Source organism: Antennarius striatus, chromosome 9, assembly GCF_040054535.1.
Source record: "Antennarius striatus isolate MH-2024 chromosome 9, ASM4005453v1, whole genome shotgun sequence".
NCBI lineage: Eukaryota > Metazoa > Chordata > Actinopteri > Lophiiformes > Antennariidae > Antennarius > Antennarius striatus.
Window position 1 is genome coordinate 12,458,212 of NC_090784.1, and position 18,156 is coordinate 12,476,367.

The following is an 18,156-nucleotide window of genomic DNA, read 5'->3' on the forward strand; positions in this document are numbered from 1 at the left end:
TTCCTGCTAGTCATAAGGCCTTGCCTTGGTAACTAAGCCACCTACTGGAAAAAAAAACAATCTGTCTGTTAAACGCCATGTCAAGTATTGAGTCATGTCTAACTATATTTAGATTGTTCCACAAGGCCTTTATAAGACACTCAGATCCCAGCTAGTCCTCAGTTTGTGTCCTCCATCAATAAGACATCATTCACGGCAATTTCTATGGCATAGAGCAGCAATGTTTTAGCCACTCATAAGAACTCATCAGGAAATTTAAGGATGACCTCTTGTTTTAAATATATATCTTTACATTTATAAATAAAAATGTGGGGTAGATGGGGAAATGGTGAATCATGGCAAAACAGTTTCCTTAGTTTGTGTCACTGATGGAAAATTTTCATCTTATCTTTGATTCTTTCAGTTCTTTCGATAAGCATGCTGCATTTAAAATTAAAGTCTAACATGATGTCAAACAGTTTTCGGAATGTCCACCAACTGGCTCCAGCTTGATCTTCTGAAAACTGCCTAACTTTGTTTCCTTTTTGATAACCAAATTTTATTAAAAAGCTTTATGTAATTATAGTGCTACATGAACATTGCACAACTAATGGGAACCTTGGAATGTCTGTGTAAGTTTAGATATCTCTGCCCCTTGCAAAGGGGACAAGCGGCTGAAGATGAGATGATTGCGGTCGTCTCGTCTCCAAGAAGGATAGATGGATGGATAGTTCTGACAATCACTTAGATATATTTTGAAATGCTTCATATCAGAAAATGTTAATTGATGGATGGAATACAGTTCATGGGGGAAAAAAATATTGGCTGATTCCAGTATTTGCTTACTCAGTACAGTAATCCCTCGTTACTTGTGGTTAATACATTCCAGGAACCACCCGCAAAAACAAAATTCCGCAATATGGCGACTATTTATATCTATATAACTATTTATTTTATTATTTACGGTAATTTAAATATTTATCAACCCTCCCCATACTGATATTAAACCACTTAATATCTGTATTACCTTTTCCCACACTCTTATAGACGGATTAAAACACTTTTATGTCTCACAAGACTCATGGAAAGCAGTGCACCTCTGAATGCCGTCAGCCAATAGAATGCGCGTACGGCATCACGTGACTACTTACTAAAAATGTACGATGTAGTGAAGCCTGTACATTTAGATGTGACCACTTCTAGACCAATGACATTCAGCAGTAGGTGGGTGGTGCATGGGGGACCTGAACTCATGCTTTCAGATTCTCTGAATTCTCAGATAGGCCCATGACTATCTTATCCCAATCGAGAGCCTTTTTTTTTTTTTTTTTTGGTTGATAAAAATAGAAGCTGCTGTTTCCAACAGGTATTGTGTGGGGTGATACACAAGGGAGCATACTGTCCCTCAGTCCTCTGATATCTCCTCCTTGTACCTGGAACCACTGACCGCTGTTACAGCCTGTGTCTCTATGGTTATCGAGACAAAACAGGAGGTTCTTAGGAACTATGCAGCCATTAGGCGAGAAGTGATACACTTTGAAGCAGACTATTTGTCAGCAGCGAGTCAGTTTTTCTCTGTTTGTCTAATTTACCAGGTATTAAAATTAACAAATTTGAAACACCCCGCTCTCTTCAGTGTCTGTTCACTCTACGATTCCACTGTTTTGGCTGGGTGAAACAAAATTTCCCTCTCCACCTGTAAAGAGAGAAAGAATGAGATGATGCACAACACAAATCATTGGCATCATTTTTAGTGATGCATTAGGTCAATCAGATCTTTCGTCATGTATACAATTAAAGTGAAATGCTGACAGATCGATCAAATGTCTCGGACAGAGGAACTGGGACATTAAGCTATAGATTGAAGTTGTAAAAAATGGTTTGATCATTTGGAACAGATGGGGGCTGTAGTTTAGATGGTTACAGTGTCATCCCTTATCAGAGGGTCAGTGGTTCAATCCCCAGATCCCAAAGTTGACATAAAACAACTTCCTTCCCAGAGAAGGCTGTAGACCCATAACGGCTAGCCATTCAACCTCAGGGATAGGTAAAATGCAGAGAACAATTCAGAACATTCTGAAATGTATAATTTCATGTCATAATGAAGCTGTCTCTTCTTTGCATTAGTACAAAGGATCAGAATCTGATTTTAATTGCAGATAGGTGTTGCTTTCATAGGATACTTACACATACAACATGCAGCATTCCATTTACTGACTAAATAGAATCCTTTGTGTGACATAATGTAATGCTATCCAACAGTCCTCCAGTAAGTAGTCAAATCAAATGTCAGATCTCAATTTGGTTTAAATGTGTTTTTCTGTCACATGTGTCACAATGAAAACTTAAATACACAAAATAAGCACGATAAACTGTTCATCAACTGCACCTCTTTCAAGGGATGCAAGGATATCAAAATTGAGGGCCTATTCTTCCAAGACCTGACCCCAGACAGTCACAATGTACATTGATGTTTGAATTCGTACAGCGAGTGCATGTTCCTTGAAATTCAAAGCATGAATGGATGTGTGAATGTATTGTTTACCACATCACCCCTGACTGGATGTTGTAATGGCCATTCAATAGTGTTTAGATAGACCTTTTAGATTTTCATTGATTAGTCCAACAAAGGGGAAATTTGCTTGATTATGGCAGCAGAGGAGAGTTCATACATAATAATGTACATACATACATATGTAACATATGATATACATACAGTGTTAGCTAGATGTGTAGCTAATCACAGAATATAATGCATACACTACTACATTTTGTTAGTTGGTAGTGTTATTTCTAATGTGTTTTTTATGAGCAGCATGCTGCTGAACAGCTGATCCCTTCTGAGTGACTATGAATATAAGTTGTGTAAGTGCTGAAGTCATATTGACCTTAAGGCAAGTTGTCTCAGTTTCTGCTCCTGTACCGTGGGAGAGGCAAAGTCAACAGTCACGACAAGAAGTAATTACTGCTTTTTAGGGTCATCCAAAAAAAAATCTTCAAAAGGTTCAGTTATTTCTGGCATTTCTCCACTGTTAACAGGTGTTATCAGGTCACACTGTTCAAGACTAAGTAATCATTTTAATTACTCCAGCCATTCACCAAGATCACAAAGGCAGACTGACACAAGCTATGGCATGGAGGTATGAAGCACTGGGGTTTAATTCTAACACACTTTACATGGAAATGTGTATTTTTAGCACAAGCTCATCTTCACAAAATTCACATTTGCTTTTGTGTCTTTCATTTTAGCGACACTGTATTCTCTAGATGGCAACCCTGATGTGATACACTGTCAGCTTGAGACAAACTTCAAAATAAAGTCAAGCCAAAAGTACATTAATAAGTCTAATTTCTCCTTCTTTGTATGACTTCCTGTGGTGAAGAGTGTGTTGCTGCCTAACGACGAGACGATCACAGGCGTCTCATCCTCAAGAAAATGGATGGATGAATGGATGAATGGATGGATGGATGGATGGACAGTTGACAGACATAATCTTTAAATTTTTATTACATTTTTTATTTTATATGCTGGTTCGATCCCTGAACGTAAGTTAAGAAAAAACACTCTAGTTAGTAGTTCAAATGCATGCATACATATATTAGTGAGGACAGGCCCCTGTAGCGCGCGCGCACACACACACACACACACGCACGCACGCACGCACACACACACACATACACACACACACACAAGGGGGCCTGTAGGCATGCAAGGGAGGAAGAGTGGAGGGCAGCTCCTTCTTGATGCGCCCCAAATGAGCAATTTGTAAAGGGCCTTGAGCCTTGCTCAAGGGTGCCTCGGCAGTGCTCCAGAGGTGAGCTGACACCTCCCACTGTCAGCTCACACACCGGGTGTTTTTTTTTTTAGGCAGGAGCGGGAATCAAACTGCTGATCTTGAATTATAGGACGACCCGCTCTACTGCTAAGCCACTGCCGCCCCAAATTTTCTATGTCAATGTCATGTTTTATATATTTTATGTCAAGCAAATTGAAAACCCCTGTTTTTGAAATGTGCAAGCTCATCAGCCAGAAGTCTTCATGCAGGTCAATTCTTATCTGTATGCCCAGGGTCGAGAACCACCTTCCTCTTACAGAGTCGGGGAGGCTGGAGCCTATTCCTGCTGACATGGGGCAGGAGGTGTGGTACACCCTGGACAGGTCATCATTTCATCACTGAGAAAAAGAAACAAATACTCCCACTACTAGCACTTCAGTCACCAACACACCCATGTTTTTGGATTGTAAGAAGCCACAGCACCAAGATGGAATTCCCACAGATACAGGGAGAACATGTAAACACTGCACAGAAAGGTCCTGAGTCTGGACTTGAACCCAGAACCTTCTTGAGGTGAGGTAACAGTGCATCAACAATCCTTATCACAAACTTTTTTTAACCTCCTGTTCTCATGTCATCACAGCTGGGCTTGCTGTCCTGATTTATGGCAGTGTTTCAAGACTCTAACTGCTCTTCTCCCGCCCATTATAGTAGTTATAAAATTCTTCGGCAAAAATATTTCCACATCCCTCGATGGTCTATACACTTTACCCAGTTTCCCATTAATTGGGGGAAAATTGGACAACGCATTGTATTGAGACTCATATTTCAGAGGTTTATTTTGACACAGAAAGGTCTTGGATATTTCACTTTAATAAAATAACAATATCACAATACAAAGTAAAAACTAATCATAAGGGAAAGTGTGGCATTCAAAAATCTACCAAGGTGAATGTGAAGAACTGTCAAAATACTAGCATACTACAAAAATAAAATACTGCAAAAGTACTACAAAATACTACTAACACTATAACAATAATTTATTTACAATTAATGAAACACTATCAATATTATTACAGTAATAATTATTGTGTAAATAAATGTAATGACCAGAATATGAAGTGGAGTAAAATGTATTGCATGCCATAAGAGAATTATAATGGAACGCTCTGAGGTTGGAACTTATTTTGAAAGTGAATTACATCACTGTATTTTGCATCGCTATCTGAGTAAATTCCTCTGCAAAGCACTGATAAAGTTGTGCATACTGCCCTCCAGTGGTGGAACGAGACACATGCAGATTTACAATAAGCTACGATATACAGTATTGAAAATCTTTGTAGAAAACCAGGGAAGTGATAAATGGACTTCAGTCTATTTATCTTCCTAACTCTAACAATCATAAAATTCGTCCTCTGGATCTTCCTCTTCCTGATGACTTATTGGGTTTGGTGTTGTTGCCCAAAAATAACCAGCCCTGCAACAGCAAAAGAAAATGTTGGGGATATGTTACCAACTCATGCAAGTTCATTTACTGGAGCAAGGAAATCAATGTATTGGTTTCTTCACTGTTAATGTCTAAAAATTGTGACAATAATTGAATGGTTTTACCCCAGCAAGAGGAAGAACAGCAGGAATCCAGAAGTGAAAGCGGCAGTCAGGAGCAGTGTTAATGGAGAGAGAAGGGGAGGGGGACCATCATCGAGGGGACGAGGATCAACAGGCTTAGGGAATTGGTGTCCTGAGAGGACAGACTGGTCAAATATGTCCTGTAGCACTGAGTGTCCCGTCAGAAGTCGGGGGGTCACTGGAAGAGAAAGAAAACAGATGAGGAATCAATTTCACCTTCAGGACATAAAGAAAAAGCTGAGGAACAAATGTAGGAGTATAAGCATAAATCAGAAGTATTATTTTCAGAGGACATACAGCAAATTCATGTGGAGAAAATTAATATTTACATGGAAAAATCTATGAATGTACAAGTACGTATAGAAAAATAGCCACCCACTCATTCACATTTATCTGTACAGATCCAGCAGCGTCCATGATTGATGAAGATAAGGATGGTCATTTAACACAACTCTCATTTCCTGAACTGTCAACAAAGTTATTTTTAAGCTAGGATTTCAATCTCTTATAATTTGCTTCTGTTTGGGTTTTTCCTTCACTGTAATTATTCTCAAAATAATCAGTAAATAAACATGTGTTATATCCATGATCTCATTAGATACTATCTAAAAATAAAATCAATAAAATCAAATTTATGCCCACATAAAACACAGCATTACATATATTTGCAACAAACTGTATGATTTTAACTTTCAGTTAACATTAACATTTTTAACATCGCTCACAAGCTGGCTCTACTGCATTGAAAAAAGTGGGACACATGGGCGTCTATCAGAACTAGTGCGTGGCAGGGTGTTGGCTGAAGGTGACAAAAAGTAACTCAGCAGCAGAATGGCGTTGGCAGAAAGGAGAACCTGAATAAAGCCTGAAGGCAGGGTTTTAATAAAATCACGGACCACCAAACCATCTACAGCCACTTATCTGCCCTGCAGGTCACGGGTTCTACTGGAGCATATCCCAGCTGGCTATGGGCGAAAGTTGGGGAACAACCCAGTAAAACAACAGCCACAGATGTATTTATGGACGAAACATTCATATTCCTTTTAAACACCACTTGAAGTATTACTGAAAAACCTGTACGGTATATTTCAGGTGCAAGTATCCTCTAAGTGTTTAAAGAGTAAAAGAGTAAAGGGTACACATTCTACAGATCTTTCTCCTTCTACTGATGTGCCTTGTTACCTGTGAGATAGTAGTATAGTCTGACAATTGAGAGGCCGCCTGAGAGGATCTCACACAGGTAGGTGCCCTGATCCTGCAGGATGGTTGGGCGGATGGAGTAGAGGTCGTCCAGACCTGAAGTCATCTCTTTGAATTGATCCCTCACCTGACTTTTCACCTGCACAAGAATAAAGTCTTACTAATAGTCAACACAGGAATCGTTTATATTAATCTCCATAGATACAAATACACAGTTGTTCTGCTCTGACTGGCTCAGACAGAGTACTCACATTAAAGAAGCTCTTCCAGCACAAATATATAATATTTTATAATTATAAAATACACATCACATAAACAACATTTTTGTGCAGGTGTTCGAAAGCTGAATGGTAGAGTTTTAAACCTTGCTAATCTATTCATGATTTAAATTACAGAAAGGACCTGATCAACGCATTTTTTCAAGAAAAAACATATCTCATTCTCTGAACCTAGCTTGATAACTATATTTTGAGAAAATGGACATTAGAAAAATAGTAAACATGTAAGACCTTTGGGTGAATCTGCCAAAGACTGACAAAGCATAGAACGTCCTGTTCTTGCTTCAATCACCTACATTATTGTCACTCCCAGCCAATCAATGGTACACAAATAAAGGTCACAGGTGTTACCTTTGTTACTCTGTAGCGGTGGTAAGCATCTCCTTCAGCTTTCAGATTTCATACTAAACTAAGATAACTGTCCCTTGATCCCGGCCCCAAATTAAAAAAATATGATAATATCAATTTTTCCGTTTCTGGACAGCCAACATGCATGTCTCCTGAAATATGGAGCTATCACTTCAAAGGAATTGCGATGACCTTTAAAGGTCCACCTTTTACCAGGCGTGTGTGTTTACCTGTTCTGAAAACATCCAGATCATCACAATGTCGTCTGGTAATTGAAATGACACATTGCACCACATTTGGCTGCTGCTGCCCTCTCTTACTGTCATTTCTCTAACTGAAATAAACACACACAAACACACGCACACACACACACACACACACACACACACACACACACACACACACACACACACACACACACACACACACACACACATACAGAGAGAGAGAGAGAGAGAGAACATTCACAATGGAGCAGCTCTCGTAGTTAATGATAATACTTAAGCCCAGTCTCTGAGGATTGGAATAGAAGTGATGATATGCTAGACAGTGGCTGTGCTTTACGGGGTTGATACGAATACCATCACGTGTGGGAGTCAACTGTCACCTTGCATAAAGAAGCCAAAGACTTAAAGAGTACCTTTGGTGCACTGTGTGAAAGATATATGTTAAGTGGAAGTAAAACCCTTCTGCTTAGAGCATTTCAAAGATAAAAAGTGGATTCTTATGAAAGTGAAAATATAATTATGTAAGGTTGTGTCAAGTCTGGATTAGTGCAACCTTTTTCCTTTTAGAGAAATGTGATGTAACAATGTCCATAATCCAATATATTGGACAGATTACGGATACTCACAAGGGCAGTCCATAGGAAACTCACAGGAATCGTACCTGCAGAGTTCACAGTTGTATTGGCCCCCTCTTGTCTGGAAACCTGATAGGTGCATGAAACTAATACTTACAAATGCATTTAAAGACATTGTACAACTGAAATAAAATTGTGATAGTGACACACAAAAAGAATACAAACACTCACCACATGGAGGGACACATTCATTACCTGTGAAAAAAATAGACTGATTACTAAACTTCATTTTGATTGAGTATGAATCAGTCCCATCTGCCTGTTTCCATTAATCTCTACATTAATTGAAATGCTGCATTAAAGTAACAGTAACAGTAACTAGAAACAGAGAGAGAGACAACAGATCAGAGGGAGCTACAGTTTCCTAATGATGGACTGGCTGAATGAAAAGATGAATGAAAGGGGGAAGAGGCCGGGTCTCACCTCTAGGCAGTTTGGAGGCAGCAGTGATAAAATTGTCTTGTGCGTTCTGCAACCTTTCTTCATACACCGTTTCTGGGAAAGAAGACAAAATGGTGAAGGAGGAGCAGGAGGAGGAGGAAGAGGAGAGGGAGGAAGACCAAAAAATTAACTTAAAGCATCCTGGGGATATGTGGGCTCTAGGGCATCCTTATAAAAATTTTCATTTCCAGTCCTCATTTCCATGGGCAGTTGCAATGTAGCCGCAAGAGGGCACAAGCCAGTGTCTTATTATGCTGATCCTAAGCCCGGATAAAAACAGAGGGTTGTGTCAGGAAGGGCATCCAATGTAATACTTTTGCCAAATCAAACATGCAAATCAAATCTATGACTTCAATACTAGATCGGTTGAGGCCCGGGTTAACAATGACCACCATTGGTGCTGTTCACCTACAGGGTGCTGGGGAAAATTGGACTACTGTTGGTCAAAGAAGGAGAGGAGGAAAGTGTATTTGTAGAGAGAGACGCTGTGTTTCCGGGAGACCAGAGGCCTGTACCATAAAGCTTGATTAACCTAGCCGGGCTTCCTCCTACTTATCTGGCTTCACTTAACGAGACATCCGCCCTCCGGATTTTCGGTACCATAAAGCTGGCTATCAACTCACTACTCTAGAATTGTGCTCGCTCACATAAAAAGGGCGGAGTTGGCTGCATGCGACCAATCGCTAGGGGTGGGCGGATCGATCCAAATATCGATATTATCGATACTAAGCAAGTACTTGGATCGGATCGATACTGTTGTCCTGTGATCGATACTTTGCTCCGCCACCAATTTCCTCAAAGCGCAGCTTCTCTGTGCAAATAGCACACCCCCCTCTCTCTTTCGCCCAGCGCCTCCTGCTACTCTCTGAGTCTCTGCCTGAGTGAGTGACTCAGACACACCTTTAGCCCCTCCCCCTACCTGGCCACTGGCCTGCTGCATCCTCCGGACAGAGACAATGTACTCTTGCAGAGACTTTTCAGCCAAAAAATCAACAATACCCACGTAATCTGTTTTTCACAATGTAATTGGGTATCAATTTTAGGAGACTGGTTCAATGGTTATATGTTCACCCAGTTGAAAAAAATCTTGTTTTACTAAGGGCTACAGCTATCCATTACCCAAGGAATCGATTAATCTATTGATTAATTCTATTACTAAAGTAATCAGCTAAAAATACAAGGTTCACATATGTTATTGATATTGTTATTTATGTGACTGCTTTCCTACTTGGTCTGAATTGTAATGACATAAATAAAAGTTATATAGTGAATGAGAAGAAACACCATTTCCATCAGTGTAATATTTACTACCCCAAAAATGAGTCTCTCATAATCTCTAACTTATTGTGAACCATGTACATTAAAGTGCTAAACAAACTTTAATTCCTGAAATAACGTTACGTTACATTGCTGCTTTTTTTGGTTTGACTCTCTTGACTTTTGTTCTGAAACAGTTGTTGTAGTAGAAGTATTTTATTTTTTTATACTGTTAAAGTTTGCATTGTAGTTATTTATTAGAAAATGAAACATTTTTATTGCCCAAAATATTTGTGCTGTGTTTATCACAATTATAATAAACTAACTCGGGGGGCAATTATTCAATGATCATGACATTTCCAAGCAAAAAGTATCTGTATCGTATCGATATCGGCCGATACTACCCTGTATTTATTTGGTATCGGAATGATACCACAATTCCCAGTATCGCCTACCCCTACTGTGCACCAAGATCCATCGGGATCTCATAAAACGGACAGGCCATTTTCCAAGAGAACTGACTGGTCAGTAGGTGCGGCTTTTATACCTGCTGAGCTCTTATCCTGAACTTATCCTGCTCCAAAGCAGGTTAGGTGTTCAGCATAGGTTACCACGACAACGTAGCCCGATGGAAAGTAAGCCACCTTTATGGTACTGAAAAGCCAGGGTTAAACCTGAAGTTATCTCGCTAAGTCGTAATCCAGCTTTATGGTACAGGCCTCAGGTAGAAAGGTAGCAAGGTGAGAAGTTTAGGAGCAGGGTTCAAGTTGTTCTATCATGGTGTAGATAGGAAGAGAAATGGAGAAGGAGTGATCTTGAAGGAGGAGTTTGTTAGGAATGTCCTGGAGGTAAAAAGAGTGTCAGGTAGAGTATTGAGTCTGAAGCTAGAATTAAGGGTGTGATGTTCAATGTTGTTAGTGGGTATGCTCCACAGGTAGGATTTGAGCTGGAGGAGAAGGAGAAATTCTGGTTGGACTTTGATGATGTGATGCAGAGCATACCTAGAAGAGAGAGAGTTGTCATTGGTGCAGACTTCAATGGACATGTTGGTGCAGGAAACAGAGGTGATGAGGTGGTGATGGGCAGGTTTGGTATCCAGGAGAGGAATGCAGAATGAAAGATGGTGGTTGACTTTACCAAAAGGATGGAAACAACTATAGTGAATACTTTCTTCCAGAAGAGGCAGGAACATAGGGTGACCTATAAGAGTGGTGGTAGGAGCACACAGGTAGACTACATCTTGTGTAGACAGTGTAACCTGAAGGAGATCAGTGACTGCAAAGCAGTGGTAGGCAATAGTGTAGCCAAACAGCATAGGATGGTGGTGTGTAGGATGACTCCGGTGGTGAGGAAGATGAAGAGGGCAAAGACAGAGCAGAGGATGAAATGGTGGAAGCCGAAAAATGAAGAGTGTTGCATGACTTTTAGGAAGCTAATGTGATCAGGGAGACAGGTACGAGAGTACTTGGTGTGTCATCTGGAAGGAAAGTAGATAAGGAGACTTGGTGGTGGAATGAGGAGGTACAGGAGTGTATAAAGAGAAAGAGGTTAGCTAAGAAGAAGTGGGACACTGAGAGGACTGAGGAGAGTAGACAGGAGTACAGGGAGATGCAGTGTAATGTGAAGGTAGAGGTAGCAAAGGCCAAACAAGGGGTTTATGACGTATGCTAGGTTGGACAGTGAGGAAGGAGAGACTGATCTATACAGACACAGAGACACAGTTCTATGGCAAGACACAGAGACAGAGATGAGAAGGATGTGCAGCAGGTTAGGGTGATTAAGATAGGGATGGAAGTGTATTGACAGGTGTCAGTAGTGTGATGGGAAGATGGAAAGAGTACTTTCAAGAGTTGGTGAACAAGGAAAATGAAAGAGAACAAAGACTAGAAGAGGTGACTGTTGTGGACCAGGAAGTAGCAAAGATTAGTCAGAATTAAGTGAGGAGGGCATTGAAGAGGATGAAGAGTGGAAAGGCACTCGGTCCTGATGATATAAATGTGGAGGTATGGAAGTGTCTAGGCGAAGTGGTAGTAGAGTTTCTGACTGGGTTGTTCAACAGGATCTTAGATAGTGAGAAGATGCCCAACGAATGAAGGAGAAGTGTGCCGGTGCCCATTTTTAAGAGCAAGGGAGATGTGCAGAGTTATAGCAACTACAGAGGAATAAAGCTGATGAGCTTTACAATGAAGTTATGGGAAAGAGTAGTTAAAGCTAGACTAAGGACAGAAGTGAGCATTTGTGAGCTGCAGTATGGTTTCTTGTCAAAAAAGAGTACTACAGATGCAGTATTTGCTTTGAGGATGTTGATAGAGTAGTACAGAGAAGGCCAGACGGAGCTGCATTGTGTTTTTGTAGATCTGGAGAAAGCTTATGACAGGGTGCCCAGAGAGGAACTGTGGTATTGTATGAAGAAGTCTTGAGTGGCAAAGAAGTATGTTAGAGTGGTGCAGGACATGTATGAGGACTGTAAGACAGTGGTGAGGTGTGCTGTAGGTGTGACAGAGGAGTTCAAGGTGGAGGTGGGACTGCATCAGGGATCAGCTCTGAGCCCCTTCTTGTTCGCTATGATGATGGACAGGCTGACAGACGAGGTTAGACAGGAATCTCCATGGACTACGATGTTTGCAAATGACATTGTGATCTGTAGTGAGAGCAGGGAACAGGTGGAGGAGAAGATAGAGAGGTGGAGGTTTGTCCTGGAAAGGAGAGGAATGAAGATAAAAGAGATGCTGACAATGTCCAGTGGTCTCTTTCACCACAGATGACAGAGACCACCACAAGGTGTGCCTGTGCACACCTTTTGTAGGTTACTTGTGTACAAGTAAATTACTGGCAGGCCACATGCCCTTTTCTCTCATGAAGAAAGTTCTGTTTCCATTTGTTCCCCTGAAAGAGCCAGTTTTTATTCATGCTTTCTGAACAGGTTAATGTTTTTTTACTTGGAAGTCTAGGCCTTCAGTTCTTTGGGCTGGGACGTCTTTAATTTACGAGAAAAAGGATTATTCAGCTCTTTTTGCACTTTATTTTTAATTCTGAGGTTTGTGTTTTCTTCAAACTAACATAAAGGTTTGAAATGTATTTTCCTGGGTCTACTTTTATTTATGGTGAGGTAAAAGAGCTATCTGTGCACTCAGTTAAACATATCCTACATTGAAAATTGATATTAAATGATAATGTGGATAATGTGGATAGGATCAGGAATGGGTACATCAGAGGGACAGCACATGTTAGAGGTTTTGGAGATAAAGTCAGAGAGGTCAGACTGAGATGTTTTGGACATGTCCAGAGGAGAGATAGTGATATATTGGTAGAAGGATGCTGAGTTTTGAACTGCCAGGCAGGAGACCTAGAGGAAGACCAAAGAGGAGGATTATGGATGTAGTGAAAGAGGACATGAAGGTAGTTGGTGTGAGAGAAGAGGATGCAGAAGACAAGGTTAGATGGAGGCAACTGATTTGCTCTGGCGACCCCTGAAGGGAAAAGCCGAAAGGAAAAGAAGAATATTTCCATGGCCAGTTGATTGTCAGTGAAAATGTTACACTACCAGAATTGTCCTTTCCATGAAACTCTTTTAGCAGAGAGGAAATCTCTGCTCCCATAATTTCTTTGAGCTGTTTGTCATAACCTTTAGCTGTTGAGAAAAAGGAAAAATATTTCACACAATCATAATCTATCATGGTCACTGTACACACATATGAATATTTTCAATTGTAATTTAGAGCTCATTTATTGGACTTGAATAAAACACAAAATGATCAAATGTTAGCAGATTTTACACACCAACTCTGCCAGCTTTGATTACTGCCACATTTTTTTCCAATTTTTCCTCAACTAGTTTGAAGCAGTCGCCAATATACTGGTAATTTTTGTTTGAAACATATCCCTTACAAAGTACCCTAGTGACGAAAAAGTCAATAAAGCATCCATAGCAGCTCAGAGAGGTGCCAAATAGCAAGCTAAGACAGACGAGTAACAAAACAAATGTGGCCATTTTCAGCTGCACTTAACTCAAGCAGCAGCTACGATTTGATGATCACCAGCAGATGGTCGTGAGGAACTCAGAGACCTGAATCCTATAAATCAAAGCAATCAAAGCCCCAATCTACTCTCCTTTGATCGTACGTAATGCATGACCTGTTGTACAGTTTACTCCCCTTTGTGTATTCTCCTTGTGCTTTGATCTGTGGTGTTTGTTATGGTCGTGCGTACTAACTAACTAACTAACTAACTAATGGTGGAGCACACAGCAAGGAGGTTCTGGGTTTGAGTCCCCGTTCTGTGCAGAGTCTGCATGTTCTTCCCATGTCTTCATGTCTGCATGGGTTCTCTCCAGGTTCTCTGGCTTCCTCCCACTTCAGTTGCCCGAGACACACCATATGATGACAACCACGGGTCGTCTGTGGTGCCCCAATTACCCTCCAGGGTTATGGGATAGGCTAGGCTTGGCATGTTTTTGGAGGTCCAAAAAGGTGTGAGTGTGTGTGTGCGTGTTCGTTTGTCTATATGTGGCACCTCGGTGCACTGGTGTGACACCTGGAGTGCCCCCTGCCTCACACCCCCAATCAGTTTAGATAGGCTCCAGCACCCCGCGACTCGCAACAGTGGACGAAGCGGGTCATGGAGATGAATGAATGAAGTAAATCCACTGTTATTGGAAATGTCACATCCATCATCAAAACTGAAGACGGTCCAAAAACAAAAAAGTAAAAAAAAAAAAAAGATTGGCACGAACAAGCTATGGCTATGGAAGACCATTCAGCAGCAATGGATGATCAATTAGCTCTCTTTTGTTTTATTGTCCTTGTACTTTGATCTATGGTCTTTGTTACAGTTGTGCATACTAACTAACCACATAACTAACTAACTTACTGGAAAGGCAGTGGCGGCAGTGGCTCAGTGGTAGAGCGGGTTGTCCAATGATCACAAGATCATCGATTCTCCTGCCCAGCCACCTCTGAGTGTGAGCTGACAGTCGGAGGCATTAGCTCACCTCCCAGCACTGATGAGGTGTCCTTGAGCAAGGCGCCATCCCCTTTATAAGTTGCTCTCTGGGGGCGCACCAAGAAGGAGCTGCCCGACACTACTCCCCTCCCCCACCTGCATGCCCATAGCACGCACATGTGTGTGTGTGTGTGTGTGTGTGTGTGTGTGTGTGTGTGCTATATGGGCTTATACACACTATGTTTACATATGCATGCAACTAATAACCCGTGTCCCTATGGGATCAGAACAGTACATTAAAATTTAAATTAAAAAAAAGAATTAACTAACTAACAGAGGGACAATGCAATCTGTACTACAGATTGCCTTTTGGCTAAGATGAAGTGTAGTATGTGTCGTATAAGTTTAATATCTGATAGTCCCCTTTATAGGGATCATACTGTATATTAAATTAAGATTTGGAACAGGGAGATGGAAGAGTCTTCTTCCGTCCACTCCACTCATCTACCTGGTATTACAGTATATTCTCCGTGATGCAATGACAACGTGTCCAGAGTGTTTCCCTGCCTAATGCCTGTCAGTCCATTGGGATAGGCTCAAGCAACCCCCGTTACCCGCGAAAGCAGAATAAGCGGTGTGGAAAATGAATGACAGAACTCAAGAAACAGTTGATAGACAAATTGTTTTGGTTGCATAGTAACCAGACAGCCTGGTTTTACATTTCAGGAGTACCATGAAAAAAAAAGAGCCTTGAATGGGGATTTTTGTAAAGTATTATTTTTCCTGCTTGTGTTTTTGTGACAAATTTGGGTTTTACAGGAGAGTAGAGCATCACAGACTTCCCTCTGCACTTCCCTCCATTCTATTGTCTCCAGTCCTCGTTTCCTGCTGCCTCAATGCACCATTTTACTGCAGAGAACTGAGATTGAGCGAGCTAAAGAGGGAGGTGGTAGCATGGGGGAGAGGCAAATGAAGAGGGAGTTAAACGCTTATGTATGTAAAGGGATAAAAGGAAAACGTCTTAACTAGTGGTGGGGAGATGGTCAAATGGAGAATGAAAGAGTAAAATGTCCGAAAACCAATAGATCAACAAAATTAATAGTAATGGACAAGAAGAGAAAGTGTGTGTTCTTTTGGGAGGACTTCAGATTAATTGAAAGGCAAATAGATGTTAGAGAAGGAAGAGAATGGAGTGAGGATAAACTGAAAAGATAAAAGAAAAAGGGGAAGTCGCTGCAAGAGGTGAGAAAGGACACAAGTGACAGAGAGAGGAAGAGAACAGGGAAGAGGGAGCGGGACTACAAATCAAGTCGCCTGCCTCATCACATCCTGTATCCCCCACTCGTCTCCCATCCTCCAGATCCCCCTACCCCTCCTCCCAGGTCCCTCACTCCTGGTGGATCTCCATGGCAACCAGACAGGGTGCCTAATACATGAACTTAATATATTTTCAGTGGCAGGGTGAGCTGGGTACTAATGCATTCATCTGTCTCCACACAGACAAGCCAATCAATGTGAGTCAAGAGTCTGCTCCAGGACTGTAAACATCAGATAGTCCGGTGGTCGCAGGTGGAAAATCCAAAATACTATATTGTACACACTTAAAGCATTTGAGTGCACTTATAATGGTGTCGGTCTGTGTAGAACCAGTATTGGGCCCACTCATAAAAACTCTTGTTGTAGGGTATTTTAAAAAATGACAAAAGAAAAAAATTGAGTTAATTTATATTTATGTGAAAGATCAGACTGCCTTTCTCACTCCTATAGAAAGACAAGGGAATGATTTTCATAAAATGTCATCCATATTCAGGAAATTTTGCTCCTTGCAAAAACTGACTCATTATCTCTGTATAGGTGGTGACATGCAAGCAGACAAAATTAGAACAAAGCTGAAAATTTGTAAATTTATCTTGTGTTTCTCTTAAGACAGGGAAACATACTTGTCAGAAATTCATACACATTTTAAACATGTTTTATTAATTTACAGACGTATGTAACCAAGTACATGGTCATGCATGTGGTTTGCCAATAACTGTTATTTCCAAAGTTGACATAAATGACGGGGTCACAACCTTTGGCTACCTTCTTAATGGCCCCCAGTGAGGACTATAACACAAAGACAGCCATTAGGATTGGCCCCCTGAGACACTCTTTTGCAGAATGAAGGTTCTTCTTTTTCTTCAGGTCTTAATCATCGCTGTTTTGTTTTTTTTAAAGCAGGTTGAAATAACAGAGAAAACCAAACCTGAATTCAGGAAATTATAGGGAATGAAATGTTCATCGTATTTTTGCGTTTTACAGAACGTTCATCCATTCTGGGACGTTGAAACTGAATGCAGCCCTGTTCCCGAGGACCTCACCTGTGACCTGCTTTGACCTCACAGGTTAAGGGTCTCAGGGACAGAGGGGCATACTGAAAAATTAAAGTAAACAAGAAAGTTTAAAATACCTAAATGCCCTAAATGCTTAAGGGTTCATCTTAAAAATGAACCCTTAAGCATATGGAAAACAAAGCTGAACTCAAAAGTGACAGGAATTAATTGCTGGGCTGAGACAAAGACATGACCTCATCTGACATTTGGATTCTGCTGCACTGAACGGTCTCCAGGTTTGCAGTAGAACAGAGTCACCCTTGTAGGGTGGTATCTGTGTGTCATCCTCAAGCTCGAGTCCTCTACCAAAGACCTGGGAGTCTGAGGCTTCTGTGCAGTATCTTAGTTCTTCTGAGCAAATTGTGAAGGAGACAATTAATGTGAAGGAAACAAATGAATTTCAAACTGTGGCTAAATAAAGGATTTCTTTAAATTATTGAATGTGCAAACAGTGACACATTGTGTTCCTACCTCAGTAAGTTAGAAGGGCTAAAAATAAACCTTAATATAAACAAAAACTCAGTCGTAGATTCATAGTTCATCACATATAAGTAAAAAAAATAGACATTTATGTCCTTTTTTTAAATAACTGCCAAAACTCTGTATATGAAACCTATTTTAAATACAGGACATAGTTTTCCAAATTTTTGCCAGAATCATTACTTATCTTTTGGAATATTTACCTTTTCCTCTTAAAAGCTTGCAAAGACAAAACAATGAAATACTTTTTAAAATGTCTACAAAATTACTGTCTACACACATTTACAGGTACAGAATTTCTAAATGATTGTTATTACATCACAGTTGTTTGATCAAGATTAACAACACTGCAGGATCTGTCTGTCTCACCTGAAGAAGGTTCTTGATGATAAAGGAGGGGAGACATTGTCTTAAATCACCTGTGGACAACAAAAATCAATAACTGTATAATTTTTTCAATTAAAATGTATCGCTGCAAATTATCCTCTATATTTTAGTGACGGACAGAAAATTCTTTCATATGGGGAGCCAATGCCACCCACTGGTAGACAGACAAAACAACACTTACAATTGGGACGATCATATTCATACGT

The 18,156-nt window shown here is 40.5% G+C and overlaps 1 protein-coding gene and 1 non-coding gene across 6 annotated transcripts in view; one reads left to right on the forward strand and one right to left on the reverse strand.

Moving 5' to 3' along the window:
- Positions 1-4,678: 4,678 nt before the first annotated feature.
- spaca6 (sperm acrosome associated 6) overlaps positions 4,679-18,156 on the reverse strand; it is a 32,819-nt gene continuing 19,341 nt past the window's right edge. Inside the window, exons 3-11 of one of the 5 annotated variants that reach the window (XM_068323946.1) lie at positions 17,933-17,982; positions 13,315-13,401; positions 8,496-8,567; positions 8,244-8,267; positions 8,064-8,141; positions 7,441-7,544; positions 6,567-6,723; positions 5,367-5,562; positions 4,679-5,232 (exon numbers count right to left, since the gene is read on the reverse strand). In XM_068323946.1, the coding sequence (XP_068180047.1) occupies positions 5,148-5,232; positions 5,367-5,562; positions 6,567-6,723; positions 7,441-7,544; positions 8,064-8,141; positions 8,244-8,267; positions 8,496-8,567; positions 13,315-13,401; positions 17,933-17,969 (840 nt within the window). In that variant the 5' untranslated portion in view covers positions 17,970-17,982 and the 3' untranslated portion in view covers positions 4,679-5,147. Of the gene's footprint in view, positions 5,233-5,366; positions 5,563-6,566; positions 6,724-7,440; positions 7,545-8,063; positions 8,142-8,243; positions 8,268-8,495; positions 8,568-13,314; positions 13,541-17,932; positions 18,056-18,156 lie in introns of those variants that run through there. The other 4 variants (XM_068323947.1, XM_068323948.1, XM_068323945.1 and 1 more) reach the window with 4 other exon arrangements.
- Positions 15,069-15,255, forward strand: LOC137602185 (U2 spliceosomal RNA). The gene has a single exon (XR_011037136.1). It is a non-coding gene; the product is annotated as a U2 spliceosomal RNA (small nuclear RNA).